Source organism: Lissotriton vulgaris, chromosome 6, assembly GCF_964263255.1.
Source record: "Lissotriton vulgaris chromosome 6, aLisVul1.2, whole genome shotgun sequence".
NCBI classification, from domain to species: Eukaryota; Metazoa; Chordata; class Amphibia; order Caudata; family Salamandridae; genus Lissotriton; species Lissotriton vulgaris.
This window is the reverse complement of record NC_141694.1, coordinates 288,273,768-288,288,769: the sequence shown is the minus strand read 5'-3', so window position 1 is coordinate 288,288,769 and position 15,002 is coordinate 288,273,768. Positions and strand designations below refer to the sequence as shown.

The 15,002-nt window shown below is 49.2% G+C and overlaps 1 protein-coding gene across 1 annotated transcript in view; it reads right to left on the bottom strand.

The window, feature by feature from the left end:
* Nucleotides 1–1,643: 1,643 nt before the first annotated feature.
* Nucleotides 1,644–15,002, bottom strand: part of LOC147707147 (NBAS subunit of NRZ tethering complex-like) — a 782,701-nt gene continuing 769,342 nt past the window's right edge. The window contains exon 10 of the mRNA XM_086925629.1: nt 1,644–2,249. Within this exon, the coding sequence (XP_086781755.1) occupies nt 1,974–2,249 (276 nt within the window). The 3' untranslated portion in view covers nt 1,644–1,973. The remainder of the gene's footprint in view (nt 2,250–15,002) is intronic.

Sequence of the window (15,002 nt, the reverse complement as noted above, 5' to 3'; positions counted from 1 at the left end):
TATTGTTAAGAGGGAGTTAATTGGTGCCACTAAGAAGAGAGTTAGAGAGGGCTACTGGTGGTCAGCAACAAACTCGATGGTTGAGTGAGGAACTGTGTTGAGTATATGCGGAGTGACAAAGAATTGAAGTGCAGAATGCAACCCATGGTATCAAGGGAGCAAGCATCAGGTCCATGGGAAGATATCCCATTGGACATTCTTGGGCCTGTTAGAGTAAAAATGTGTGATAAGTATGTTCTAATGTGCATTGATATGTCCTCACTCTGGCCAGAAGTTAAGGTGGTAAATTCAATAGAATCTAACAACGTGATTTGTTTTTTGGAAGAATTGTTCAAAAGAGAAAGTTTTCCATCCACCATTCTTACAGATAATGGGGTTCAGCTAACCTCAGAGGTAGTTGAGGAATGTTTTAAGATAACATGGATTAAACACAAGAAAGTGGCACTTCATCACCCCGAAACAAATGGTGTTGTGCAACGCTTTATTAAAGTGTTGAAAGAAAGTTTGCAACAATCATTGATATGTGGAACGAATTGGGAAGATGGTATGAGGAAGAAAGTAAGGGAATACTGTTTGAAACAGCATTCTACCATGGGTCTGTCACCTTTTCAGTTATTTAGAAAAAGAATTCCTAATAGTGAAACGGTCTCTTGATGGGTGAATGCGAAAAGGAAGTTAGTGGATGATCAAGTTGGTAAAGTAGAGGGATGGAGCTAAAGCGAGGAAAAAAGGTGAGAGGGAAAGAACTATATGAAAAATGGAAAGCTGTCAAGGAAACTGTGGTGCGAGTGGGGAATTGGATAAAAATCAAATTTCCAACAAAGGATGGGAACATTTCTAAGTTTGGTCAACCCTTTAGGGTGATAAAATTGTTTAAAATGCAGTAAAGATTGATGATCACAAAATCTCGAACCTTAACAAAGTGGCAAAATATTTTTCTGTAGAAGGTGACGGTTCGATTTTCTTGGATAGAGATTTGTCAGGAGATCAAACGATCAGACCAGAACATGAGAAGAGACAACTTGTATAATTACTGGATTATGTATGACCCTAATGATGTGTTACTTTTTGTTTAGAGCAGAGTCCATATTGATTTCATATGATCATATTTCTTGTTTATAGTTTTGTTTTTGTATCATCTTATTTTATTTGTTTTATTATGTAAAATGAGGGAGGTGATGTGCCATTCTGTATTGTAGTTTACGGTAACCTGCTGTGACCTAAGTGTTCTGTAACCATGTGATGGTATTTTGATCTGTAACCAAAACATCAATAGAACGTAGGCAATGGAATTGTAAGGGAGACAGTCAGTGAGACACCGCAGATATGATCTGCACCACTCCCTATAGAGGATGGGGTTTCGGTTTCACTTGATCTTCATAAAAGGATTTCACATTCTTTTTTTTTCAAATTAATTATTTTTAAAGGATTTCACATTCTCTATCTGACGTGGTCCGTGGCTATCATTTACAACTTAAAGGTAGCATATTAATTATTGAATATTATTTTATTGCATGTAAAGTGTGGGTTTCAACAAGCCTGAAACAACTGAATCACTTCTAGGATGTTTTAAGAAAGAATGAGAACATTGAAAATCTTTTTTAAAAAACAAGAAGCGAAAACAAACTTCAGAAACACCATATAAATGTTTTCAATAGGTTTTATTTGGTACATTCATATTATTACACTTGCACATATAGGACTGATTAGTACATATGTACTGCAAGGCTTGGGAGACAATCAGCAGAACTGATACACCTTTCTGTAATATCCATGGTACTTTATCACAACACTTTACCATTATGATTAGGAACTCAAAACAGAAAATGGCAGATCTGCAACATTTTTGTTACACATATGGAGGGACCTTAGTAAAATATTAAACTAGCACATGAACATAAGTCAATATTAAACATAATGCATAATTTAGGCACCTGTTTTAAATTCTAAATCTGAAATCTGAGTCCGGCTTCTCAGAGCCATTGTTTAATTGTTGAGAGGGCAGCGCTGAAGGTTCTCAATGCTGGATGCGTCCCTCTGTAGGACATCATGAGAGAGCCTGCCTCTGCAATGCATCCTGTGGCATGCAGCTGCTGAGCTATCTCTTCCACGTTCCAAAGGCCCTCGTTCTGCTTAGCCAACAGGTGATCAATAAGGTGAGGATAAAAGGCAGTGGAGACACACTTCACTGTTAGCTTGGCATCCAGCATCAGGGAAAGGAGTTCGGGGTCACAGTTTGAACAGTCAACCTGAAGGGACCCAAAAAAAAATTACAGAAATCTAAATACAAATATGGCATACACAAGCATAATACGTCATGATCTGTGTTACATTTAAACAGTTCAGCCCAAAACTTAAGTAAAACAATATTCTCTTAGTTATGTAACTGGACCTATAGTGCTGAGCAGGGTAAATCATTCATTTAATAAAGAGATCCTGCTGCTAAGTCAGCAGAAATGTTGCCCTTAGAATGCCAAAAATTTGCTTGGGGCCGAGAGCAACACTCCATGCACGATAACTGCTGATTTTTAACATAAAACAAACGCTGTAAAATATTGATTTCAAAACTCAACTTCGATGCCAGATCTGTTGCACCGAACAAACGGCTCCCACAGAAAAGAACATTAGCTTTTGCATTGTTCTTAATACTTTTTTAGACAGCATTTTCTCTTCTCCTCCCAACTGCCTGATTTTCATTACACTACATGTAACTAGGGTAGCTTCTGGCAAGTCCTGGCTGCATTAATGAAACAAGCATTGTCATAGCCAACAGGTCTCGCCTTTGGGACCTTATAAGTGTTTAGTTATGCAGCACAATATCCTTGGTGCAACAACATCAACTGTTGCATGGTAAGCACTTATAAGGTCCCAAAGGCGAGACCTATTGGCCATGCCAATGCTTTTCCACGTTTCTTGGCGAGTCCCATGGGCGGCTCAAGGGAGACAGTGTGGAGCCCCTGGTACAGTTGCAAGTCGCCGTCCACACCCGGCAGCAGCAGGCGGGGACAGCTGGGGCATAAGCTCACAGCACGAGGATTTGAAGGGGTGGGACCAGTGCTTTAAATGGGCCAGTACTCACCCAGTGGCATCACTAGGAGGGTGCGGGGGATGCGGACCGCACCGGGTGACACCATTACATGGGGTGACACAAGGGGGAGGTCAGGAGGGATGGTGCCGGTTTAGCGCCAGACGACGAGCGAGAATACTTTTTTTTAAACGTACTTTGGGCAAGTTGCCCTTGCCGACACCCCCACAGCTCCGCCACTGTTTCCACAGGCTTTCAATAAAACAGAACAGTATTGAAGTACTGAGCCCCCCTCAAGAGAGCATTTTCATCCTCATCCATCATATGTACTGTCATCACCCCTTAAACAATCCTGATAGTTCACAGGAAATCCTATCCCAACAGCACCCACTCGCACTTCAGCACATTCAGATTAAAAAAACAAGATGTCAAAGTGACTGACTTGCAGAGCACACTTTGCGACCCACATAAAATATGAAAGGAAACGGAACATTTAATGGACGTCTCCCTTTATTTTACTAGCATGTACGCAACTTATCAATGCTTTGTGACAGAATGTGTCACCTGCTATGCAAATGTAAAAATAAAGACTATCCTCGGCACCATGCCTTATTTTGTGCAACAGTTGATTTTGCAGTAGTAAGTGGATTTTTTTAAAACAAATACATTCATACTGATAATCTTGCAGCATTTATTGAGTGGCATTAAATTACCAGAGGTTTGCACAAGACAAATCCACATTTGTACACCTCATGTTTCTTGGCGTATTAAATAGCAGGGGGTGACACCATGAGTTACTGCACTGGGTGACACCAACCCTAGTGACGCCACTGTACTCACCGGTACTGAGTACTGGCACTTCTCATTTTTACCGCTCTGAGTACCGGCACTTCTCTACTGCCAAGGAGAGTATCAGTACTCCTCAAAGGTAGGCTCATTGTTGCTTTGGGTCACACGCACGAACGAGGCTGTCTGGCAGCCAAAGCGTCTCTATCCCAAGCTGAGCCACCTCTAAACAATTCAGCAGGGCTCATCTGCATAATGTCCGGTGGTCACCACCACGCTGTGTTTGACAGAGCAGGGTCCATTCAGGCCCTGCGCTGTCAATCACATTCACACCATGGTGTGTATTTGTGCACACATTTGAATCCAGGCATCCTGCTGACAGCAGCAATAGCTGCAATTAAGAATTAAGAAAGCCATGGAGAGATAAGGGGTGTAAAATGGCTTTTATCCCACCTGAGTCTTTTGTGGGAGTGTCTGTCTGCTTGTGTCTGGGTGTTTGCCTGCTTGTGTGCGCATGTTTGTGTGTGAGAAAAGCGAGTGAAAGAGGGAGAGAATCCAGACACTAGGGAGGTATTTTAAAGGACATTCTTGAAATGTTTTGTGTGAGCATTGCTGCTTGTTTCTGTGAGTGCCCACTCAAGATACATAATAAAGTATTCGGCCACATAGTAGAAGTGTCTTATATGTCTTGTCCTTAGCCCCGCCTCTAGCCCCGCCCACTTGCTACACTCATAGCTCATTTTAAGAGTACCTGCACTATTTTTTCCCAATTAAAGCATTGGGTGGGACTCGGGAGGCTCACGAGCCACGCGGTGGTCGGGGCGGGCTACGTTGCCCCAGAGAGGATGAGGGTTGGTGCGGGCGGCAGTGCCCCCGAAGCGATCGTGGGCATCGAAAAAAAGGAAGTAAGAAACGGGGGAACAGGTGGGCCGGCGGGAGGATCAGGACCAAGTTGAAACACAGAACAAAGACTGCAGAATAAGGTATGCAGACACTATTTGTAACAGTTTGGTGTGCACTGTTTCCCTATAATAGATGACTTCAGTCCTTGTTTTGCCAAGAGCAAGCAAATGGTCTCAATTGTGAGCACAAACTTTGACAAAATGGTTAGGGGATGCGCCGGGAAGTTCTTAGCTCGGACATGCATTCAGTTGACTCACCGATGTGCTGTAAAAGTGCCACTGCCTGTGCCGGGCACTGGAGAAGTGGCAATAGTAGTCATGCCCCGTCAGATTAAGTTGCAGGATCCTATTTGAAAAGCATTCCTCCCACAGCTCATGCCTCCGCAGGACCCACTCATCACTCAGCCTGCGTTAACACTCTCGGAATTGCTTAGGGGCTGTAAACATGGGAGTCGACCACAGGTGGTGAGGCTACGACTGCTCTATCAGGAGAGGGGCTCCCCATGCTGTACATCAAATGTGCCCACTAGCGAGGCTTGAATAAATATGTTCAGTGTACTACTGGGAAACGCGCATCATCCAATTGACTATTCCTGAAAATTACAAACTGCAATCCCTGGTGCATTTGTTTAGATTCAGCTCTTTCCCTGCAATCTGCATTTTAATAGTGTAACCACTGGCTTTCGTTCCCGTCACCCCCAAAACATATCGGGGGGAAATTATGCATTCGGTTCGTAGCAGGATCCTTGCTGGTTTAATTCCAGCCTTGCAACGTCTCAGCTCTATTGGTAAATAGCTAAGGCTGTAAAATAATAGACATTATTTCTGTGAAAAATCAGTGCTTAAAACTATTAGAACTGGAAGGTAAAATCAAGACAACTTTAAAACCAATTAGCATCAATGGACACAGGAACTGATTCATATTGCCGCCTTTTTTAATTTGTGATAAAACAATTTTTTTGCACGTCTCTTGACACCTGCCTACAAACAGATCATTGGGGGTAAACAAGCATATATAAAGAATACATAAAAAGGATGGACTGGGTCCCCGGTATCTTGTGCATGGAAGAAGCCTGTCTGCATGGTAAGATTACAATGATGCACAATTTAGTCTAACCACCAGGTAAGCTACTATTCTCGTTACCATTCTTGTTTGCCACGAGAAAGCAAATGGTGTTAAATATGAGCACAAACCTGGAAAAAGCACTTTTAGCTGTTGGCTTCAAAGCGCTATAAACAAAGGCAGTTGTATTACCCTCGTTCTAAATTGGTGATTGAAGTACCATTTCGAGACCTTGGACAGAGCTCTCACAGTACTCAGATTATGGCATTGATCCGTGCAGCTAGTTCTGATGTGTGGTTTCTCCTCTTTGTTTGCTCGATCATATCTTTTGGATCTTTTGGATGATGGATGTGGAGTGCCGGAATAGGGAATGGGACGAGGAGGTGAGCGTCAGAGAGAGTGAGGTGATGGAAATGATGGGAATGTATGCGAGGCAAGAGTGCAAGGAAAGCCACGGACTGTTAGGTGTTTAGGAATATTATAGCCAAAGTAAATGCTGAGGCCACAATAATGCCCGTGAGAGGGAACAAGGAAGTGGCTAAAACACAGAGAGAAAATGGGAGACCAAGAGAGGCGGTAGAAGCGGTAGTGAGTGAGATGGGAAATAAAGATGGGAGAGAGGCGCAAGGAGCGCTGTGGGGCTGCTGGGCCCAAGAGGCTGCGTGAAAGACCGTGCCCACCCGAGAGGAGGCAGGAGGGGAGAGAGGAGGGGGCCTGTGCCTGTTTCCCTTGCGGGAGCGAGCAGGAACCATCTGTTAATTACATATGGTTTTAAAGCTCGCTACCACAAGGGAAGCGCCAAACGTGCACGCGTTGCCATTCAAAGCAATGCAACACATGCACGTTTTTGGCAGAAAAAGGGAATCAATGGCTAAAGGTCTTTTTCCTATTAAGCGCATGCGCACTGCGTAGGCGAGACCTAAAAAGGGTACCCACAATGCGTTGTGTCGGCCTTCAAACTAGGCCAGTAACCAGAGCAAGAAAGAAAGTACTGTGGCATGTACTTATGTACATCTTATATAGTCACACCAACCCCATAGTCCTCATAGATGCATATATAGCGCCATTGGTGGGCTCAAGTGAATTGGGATCGTTCTTCTTTTTTTTCCTATCCATTGCCTCTTATTTCTCTGTTTTGTTTTTCTCTACTTTTGTTCAATAGGGAGTGAATCCGCACTAGATCTCGAATTACATGACCAAAACAATATTTCAGCATACTTACCTATATAAATATGTGCTTACTACACAATTTTATTGTTTGATCTGTGCACTTTAATACAGATTTGATGGTATTTCCTGTATTGATGAACAATTGATACCTTGGATGCTCCATGTACTACTTATGTATGAACCACAATTCTCTGTAGTGACATAAGAAAATCTCTCAAATATTTTGAAATAGAAAATAAATAAGTAACCTACTGTCTGATATCCATTATACCCAGTACCATGGGTTATGGAAATTGTTAAATCCAATCTTGCTATATGAAGCTGAATAAAAATTCGAGGCCGCTACAATGAGGCATTTAGCCCACTTTGATTTGTTGACATGTAAGGGAGGAAGTGGAGACGGAGACGCCGACCGCGCCCTGGCAGCCAAAATGGATTCGGTGCTTGCAGCCGTGGAGAGGATTGGTACGGCGCTACCAGAACCTCCCTGGAAACACAGATCGATAAGGTCACCTTGGATTTCACCCTGCTACACGCACAACACCGCAAACTGGCCGAGAAAGTCACCCTCCACAGCCAGACACTTAAGGACCTTCAATCTGTCACCCAAAGCCATGCCGCTGCCCTGCAAGACATGATGGATCGCATGCATGCACTGGAAGATAAAGTAGAGGATGGAGAAGGGCGCTCCCGGTGCAATAACATTTGCGTGGTAGGTCTCCCGGAGGGAGAAGAGGAAAGGAATCGGGAACAATATGTTGAGCACTGGTTACGAGACATAGTACCCCAGGGAACATTGTCGCCACAGTTCACAGTGGAGAGGACACACCGCGTGCTGGCACAGAAGCCCCAGCCGGGAGCCAGACCGCGCCCGTTCCTCTTTAAACTCCTAAACTTTAGGGACAGGGATGTAGTGCTGCGTGAAACCAGAAAGCTAGAAAGCCTTAAAGTGAGCGGCAGCCAGGTCATGCTGTTCCTAGATTACACAGCACTTGTGCAGTGATGCAGAAGCAACTACACTGTAGTGAAGCGCCAACTTAGAGACAAAAATCCAACGGTCTAGGTGCGACTGGGGCCGCACATATCCAATGCGATACCGGTGCGCAGAGGTACTAGGCAGGGGTGCCCCATATGCCCCCTCCTGTTCCCAATAGAGCCCCTAGCGGCAGCGATACGTACAACACTGGGGGATGGTATACCTCTGGGGGATGCAATACACCAAGTGTCGCTTTATGCAGATGACCTACTGGTCTATGTGAAGGACATAGAAAACATAACTGTTCAACTAGCACACCTATTGCAAGACTTTGCTGCCATCTCAGGACTACGAGTGAATGCTGGCAAATCCTGCATCTAAGCATTCAGTGAGGGAGGCTGCGACTCAAGATACACTTGAATGGTACAGGGGTACAATGGAGAGAGTGCACCTACCACTACCTAGGGATCCAAATATATCGCCAGCCGAAAGACTTGTTTGACGGAAACCTGGGGAGGGCCTTAACAGCAATCAGGTCGCAGATGCGATTCTGGAACACACTTCCAGTGAAGGCCACTGGCAGGGTAGCGTTGGCCGAGATGGTAATCCTTCCCCGTCTCCAATACTATTTCGCTAATTTGCCTCTATATGTATTTTCTAAATCGTTTTTGGCCACTATAGGTGTGGCAGGGTATACTCAGACATGAGTCCCTTTCTCACTGCTCCATCAGGATTCAAGCAAGCCGGGCCGAAGAAGGCTGAAATGCCAGAAACCGGTCCCCGGTAGCTTGTCTCCTTTCTGGTGAAGAATTGGCTTGGTAGTTTAGTCTGCCCTGTTCCCATGATGCACTGGGCCAGGGACAGACTGATTTGCATATAGCCATGTTCTGAGCTGGGATGGGGCAGTGAGATAAATAACGGTGATGGATCAAGCCCTGATCTTTGGACTGGGTAAGAGTGGTCTGTTTAACTCAGACACTCTGTTCATCACCACCCCCTTTTCTAAATCGTTTTTGGCCACTATAGGTGTGGCAGGGTATACTCAGACATGAGTCCCTTTCTCACTGCTCCATCAGGATTCAAGCAAGCCGGGCCGAAGAAGGCTGAAATGCCAGAAACCGGTCCCCGGTAGCTTGTCTCCTTTCTGGTGAAGAATTGGCTTGGTAGTTTAGTCTGCCCTGTTCCCATGATGCACTGGGCCAGGGACAGACTGATTTGCATATAGCCAGGTTCTGAGCTGGGATGGGGCAGTGAGATAAATAACGGTGATGGATCAAGCCCTGATCTTTGGACTGGGTAAGAGTGGTCTGTTTAACTCAGACACTCTGTTCATCACCACCCCCTTTTCTAAATCGTTTTTGGCCACTATAGGTGTGGCAGGGTATACTCAGACATGAGTCCCTTTCTCACTGCTCCATCAGGATTCAAGCAAGCCGGGCCGAAGAAGGCTGAAATGCCAGAAACCGGTCCCCGGTAGCTTGTCTCCTTTCTGGTGAAGAATTGGCTTGGTAGTTTAGTCTGCCCTGTTCCCATGATGCACTGGGCCAGGGACAGACTGATTTGCATATAGCCAGGTTCTGAGCTGGGATGGGGCAGTGAGATAAATAACGGTGATGGATCAAGCCCTGATCTTTGGACTGGGTAAGAGTGGTCTGTTTAACTCAGACACTCTGTTCATCACCACCCCCTTTTCTAAATCGTTTTTGGCCACTATAGGTGTGGCAGGGTATACTCAGACATGAGTCCCTTTCTCACTGCTCCATCAGGATTCAAGCAAGCCGGGCCGAAGAAGGCTGAAATGCCAGAAACCGGTCCCCGGTAGCTTGTCTCCTTTCTGGTGAAGAATTGGCTTGGTAGTTTAGTCTGCCCTGTTCCCATGATGCACTGGGCCAGGGACAGACTGATTTGCATATAGCCAGGTTCTGAGCTGGGATGGGGCAGTGAGATAAATAACGGTGATGGATCAAGCCCTGGTCTTTGGACTGGGTAAGAGTGGTCTGTTTAACTCAGACACTCTGTTCATCACCACCCCCTTTTCTAAATCGTTTTTGGCCACTATAGGTGTGGCAGGGTATACTCAGACATGAGTCCCTTTCTCACTGCTCCATCAGGATTCAAGCAAGCCGGGCCGAAGAAGGCTGAAATGCCAGAAACCGGTCCCCGGTAGCTTGTCTCCTTTCTGGTGAAGAATTGGCTTGGTAGTTTAGTCTGCCCTGTTCCCATGATGCACTGGGCCAGGGACAGACTGATTTGCATATAGCCAGGTTCTGAGCTGGGATGGGGCAGTGAGATAAATAACGGTGATGGATCAAGCCCTGATCTTTGGACTGGGTAAGAGTGGTCTGTTTAACTCAGACACTCTGTTCATCACCACCCCCTTTTCTAAATCGTTTTTGGCCACTATAGGTGTGGCAGGGTATACTCAGACATGAGTCCCTTTCTCACTGCTCCATCAGGATTCAAGCAAGCCGGGCCGAAGAAGGCTGAAATGCCAGAAACCGGTCCCCGGTAGCTTGTCTCCTTTCTGGTGAAGAATTGGCTTGGTAGTTTAGTCTGCCCTGTTCCCATGATGCACTGGGCCAGGGACAGACTGATTTGCATATAGCCAGTTTCTGAGCTGGGATGGGGCAGTGAGATAAATAACGGTGATGGATCAAGCCCTGATCTTTGGACTGGGTAAGAGTGGTCTGTTTAACTCAGACACTCTGTTCATCACCACCCCCTTTTCTAAATCGTCTATATGTTCCAGCAACCTTCTTTGCTACACTCACTAAATAATTCAGGGACTTTCTCTGGTGAAACGCCCGACATAGAATGGCACTAGCGAAACTATGTTTGCCAACTGACCAGGAAGGCCTTGCTGCGCCTTTTTTTGAACACTACTATTTGGCTGCCCAATTGCAGTGGATACCCCTCTGGCTCATGGATAGGGGCAGCGAAGACAAGGCGACCACGCAGCCGCCGTAATCTCTAGAGCAAATAGTCAGGCTCTTCCACCCTGCCACTAAAGCTGCGCCGCCAGCGCCGCTTCTATTAACAGAGGCATACAAATGCTATCGCAGGTGTCTATATACTACTAGAAATATTGTTCCCTACGCGCCTGCAATACCACTAGAAGGATCTCCTAGCGGGTCCATGGTACTCACATCTCTTTCGCTCACGGAATGGCGGAAAGCCGACTTGTAGACACTAGAAGATCTGTACCGAGATGTGGCACTCATACCGTATGAGTCATTAGTAGAAGACGAGGGACTCCCACCGGGGCAATTCCTCACACATCGCTCACTAGTAGCGACACGGACGCCAGATGGGGGGACATAACCACAGAAATTAGTCAACACCTCCCCATGCAGTATTTACATGTCATGGGGTGTGGAAGACACCTTATACCCTGGTTCATGACGTCCCTCCAAACTCATGCAGCGCTAAGTTTAGATCCACTCAATTGGCAACTGATGACATTGCGCGTTCTCTTTGGTGGCAAATAGATCTAACCAAGGCTCTCCCCACTGCAGAAAGAGACCTTGCGCCACGTCCGAGTTCAGACGCCATTCGTGATCCATCATGCAACGGCAGCTGAGTTTGTCCGCCCTGGTGTTCAGTGAACCTGCCAGGTGTTGAACCACCAGAGTCACGCCCTGATGTTCCAGCCATTGCCAGAGGCGCAGAGCCTCCTGACAGAGGGTCCACGACCCCACCCTGCCCTGTTTGTTGCTGTACCACATGGCGGTGGTGTTGTCCGTGAACACCTGCACTACACACCCCCGGACAGAGGGGAGAAATACCTTCAGTGCAAGCCGGATCGCCCGCAGCTCCAAAAGGTTGATATGGAGCCGGGACTCCGCCGGAGACCAGAGGCCTCTAATCTCCGCCTTTCCCATGTGGCCTCCCCAGCCCTGGAGGGACGCGTCCGTCACAACAACGTGCTCCGGTTGGGGAAGGGAGAGGGATCTGCCGCTGACCCAATCGCGGTCCGTAAGCCACCACTGCAGCTGTCTCGCAGTGCCCTCCGAGATCAGGACATGGTCGGACAGGTTGCCCTGATGCTGGGCCCACTGAAACTTCAGGTCCCACTGCAGAGCCCGCATCCGCCAACGGGCGTAATGCACCAGAAGGATGCAGGAAGCCATCAGCCCCAGAAGCCGCAGCGTCAACCTGACCGAAACCCGGGATGGAGGGTGGAAGATTGGAATCAGAGCCTGTATATCCCGAACCCACTGTTCGGGTGGGTAAACCCGAAACTACGCTGAGTCGAGAACCGCTCCGATGAAAAGGAGCTTCTGAGAGGGGCACAGGTGTGACTTCGGCACATTGATGGAGAACCCCAGCTGGTGCAAGAGGTCTGCCGTCGTCTGGAGGTGGCTGAGGACTGTCTGGGGCGAGCTCGCCTTCAACAACCAGTCGTCGAGGTAAGGGAAGACTGAAACCCCTAACCTGCGCAGATGAGCTGCGACCACCGCCATCACCTTCGTGAACACCCGTGGGGCGCTGGTAAGGCCGAAGGGGAGCACGGTAAACCGAAAGTGCTTGTGGCCTACCTTGAACCACAGGTAACGCCGGTGGGCCGGCAGGACGGGGATGTGGAAATAGGCGTCCTGCAAGTCCAACGCTACCATCCAGTCTCCTGGGTCCAGGGCAGCTAAGACCTGAGCCAGAGTCAGCATCTTGAACTTCTCCTTCCGGAGGAAGCCGTTGACGTTCCGTAGGTCCAAGATAAGGCGTAGGCCCGCTTTGCCCTTCTTGGGTACCAGAAAGTAGTGGCAGTAGCAACCACGTCCTACTTCTGGCCCAGAAACGAGCTTGATGGCCCCCTTGGCCAAGAGGGCTGAAACTTCCTCCTGCAGAAGCCGCAAGTGATCCCCGATACGCAGTGGTATTGCGGTGGCATGGCTTGAGGGGTCGTCTCGAAGGGGAGGAAGTAGCCCCTCCAGACGATCTGCAGCACCCACCTGTCCGAAGTGACAGTGCGCCAGTGAGAGTGGTGATCGCGAACCCTGCCCCTCACTGGCGTCACATGGGCCGAGAAGCACTGACTAGGAGGGTTTAGAGGCGGATGCTGCGGGTGAAGGTGTGGACTGGCCTCGCCGTTGTCCCCGACCGCCTCCATGGTGATTTCCACAGCCGCCACCGCGCTGGATGTTAGTCTGCGGCGTGAGGCTGGCAGCACCTGTGGGGGCGCCCATTCCTTGGCCACGAAAGGAGCGAAAGACACCCATTTGCTGGCGCGGGGCCGAGAGACCCAAGGACTTGGCCGTAGCCCTGGAGTCCTTAAAGCGCTCAAGCGCATGGTCTGCCTTGTAGCCAAAAAGGCGACGGCCACCGAACGGCATCTGCCGAAAAGTTGGCGGACCTCAGCCAGGCGTGACGTCTCACCGCCACCGCTCTGCCTAGCGAGTCGGTGGTATCCAGCCCACACCGGATAGAATATTTGGCTGCATCTCGGCCCTCCACAAGGGCTTGGCCGAGTTTGGCAACACTTCCGCACCGTCTCCCACAGAGAGTGGTTGTAGCGGCCCAAGAGGCATGCAGTGTTGGAAGACCGCAGTCCCAAACTAAGGGAGGAGAATATTTTCTTTCCATAATTCTCATACCTCTTGGATTCCCTGTCCGGCGGAGCCGACCGGAATGCGGTCTGGGAATTGGAGGCCTGGATGACCAGACTCTCGGGGGTGGGGTGGGTGGACAGGAAACATGGGTCGCCCGGGGCCGGGCGGTGGCTTCTGGCCACGTTCCTATCTAAGGGCGAACCCGTAGCGGGCCTGGACCAAGTGCCCAAAAGAACGTTGGTCAAGGCCTCATTAAAGGGCAGCAGAGGCTCGGCCGAGCATGACTGCGGTTTAAGGACCTCAGTGAGGAGGTTAGTCCTCACGGCCGCGACGGGGAGCTCAAGGCCCAAGGCCCTGGCAGGCCTCATCAACACTAGACTATATGTTGCCCCCTCCTCGGAAGCCACGGTAGGAAGGAAGACAAAACCAGTGTCTGGAGAGGTGTCCAGGCCACTGGCCTCCCCAAGTTCCCCTGTCCAGTCCTCTCGTGACTGACACTCACGGGTCAGAGGGTCCTTAGACCCCTCCCAATCCTCCTAATCACCCATCTCCTGATACTCAGGGTTCTCAATTAATGGGGCCTGTTCATAGAAGTGAAAATCTCCATACGCTGTCGAAAGCGGCGCCCAGCGGCACCGTTCCGACGTCAGAACGGGAATGAAGGAGGCATCGGGGACGGCGCCGCCCGAGGACAGTCCAGATGCCGAGGGAGGAGAAGGGTCCCGCAGCGCCGGGCCCGAAGGCGCTGGCAGCGTCGGAGCCGAAGTACCCGACGGCGCCGGGGCCAAAGCCCCCGACCCGCTAGGGGCCCCAGACGGGTCCGCTGGGCCCGAAGGCGCTGCGGAGCCCGTCAGAGGAGAGAGGGACCTCATGGCCATGAGGAAGCGCTCGATCTCCTCCGGCGTTGTGTCTCGCCCAGGGACCGAAGGGTATGGAGCCCGCGACCCCAAAGGAACCGCATGGGCGGTTCCACCCGAACCCCCGGCCGCATCGTGCGAGCGTCGGGGGGAGTCAGAAGAGTGATGACGTCTCTTCGTCTTCTTGTGCTTCTTACCTGACGACGACTTCGACCCGGAGGAGTGGTGCCGACTCTCAGAGCTGTGGTGGCTCCGAGCCCGCGACCTGTCCCTCGACCTCCCGTGGGACCGGGACCTGGCATGGCACAGGACCGACTGCCGGAGTTCGAGTTGCCTGCGGGACCGCTCCCGCCGGACTTTCGAGGAGAGGACCCGGCAGTCGGAGCAGGCCTTGTCGTCGTGGTCGACGCCTAGACAAGTTAGGCACAGGTGGTGCGGATCCTCACAGTGCTTGAAGCCAGGCATCCCTAGGCACCGATCGGAGTCGTAGACTTCGAAAAACGATCAAAAGGATCAAAAAGGTTAGTCAAAAATTGACTAAGGGTTACTGCTTTTTCCAGATCTGCGCTTGCTGGCGCGGAAAAAAGAAGAACTGACGTCAGCACGCGGTGCGGCGTCTAAGTACTCTGGCGACGTCATCACGGCGCCCACAACGCCGACAACGGACGCGGAGCCGC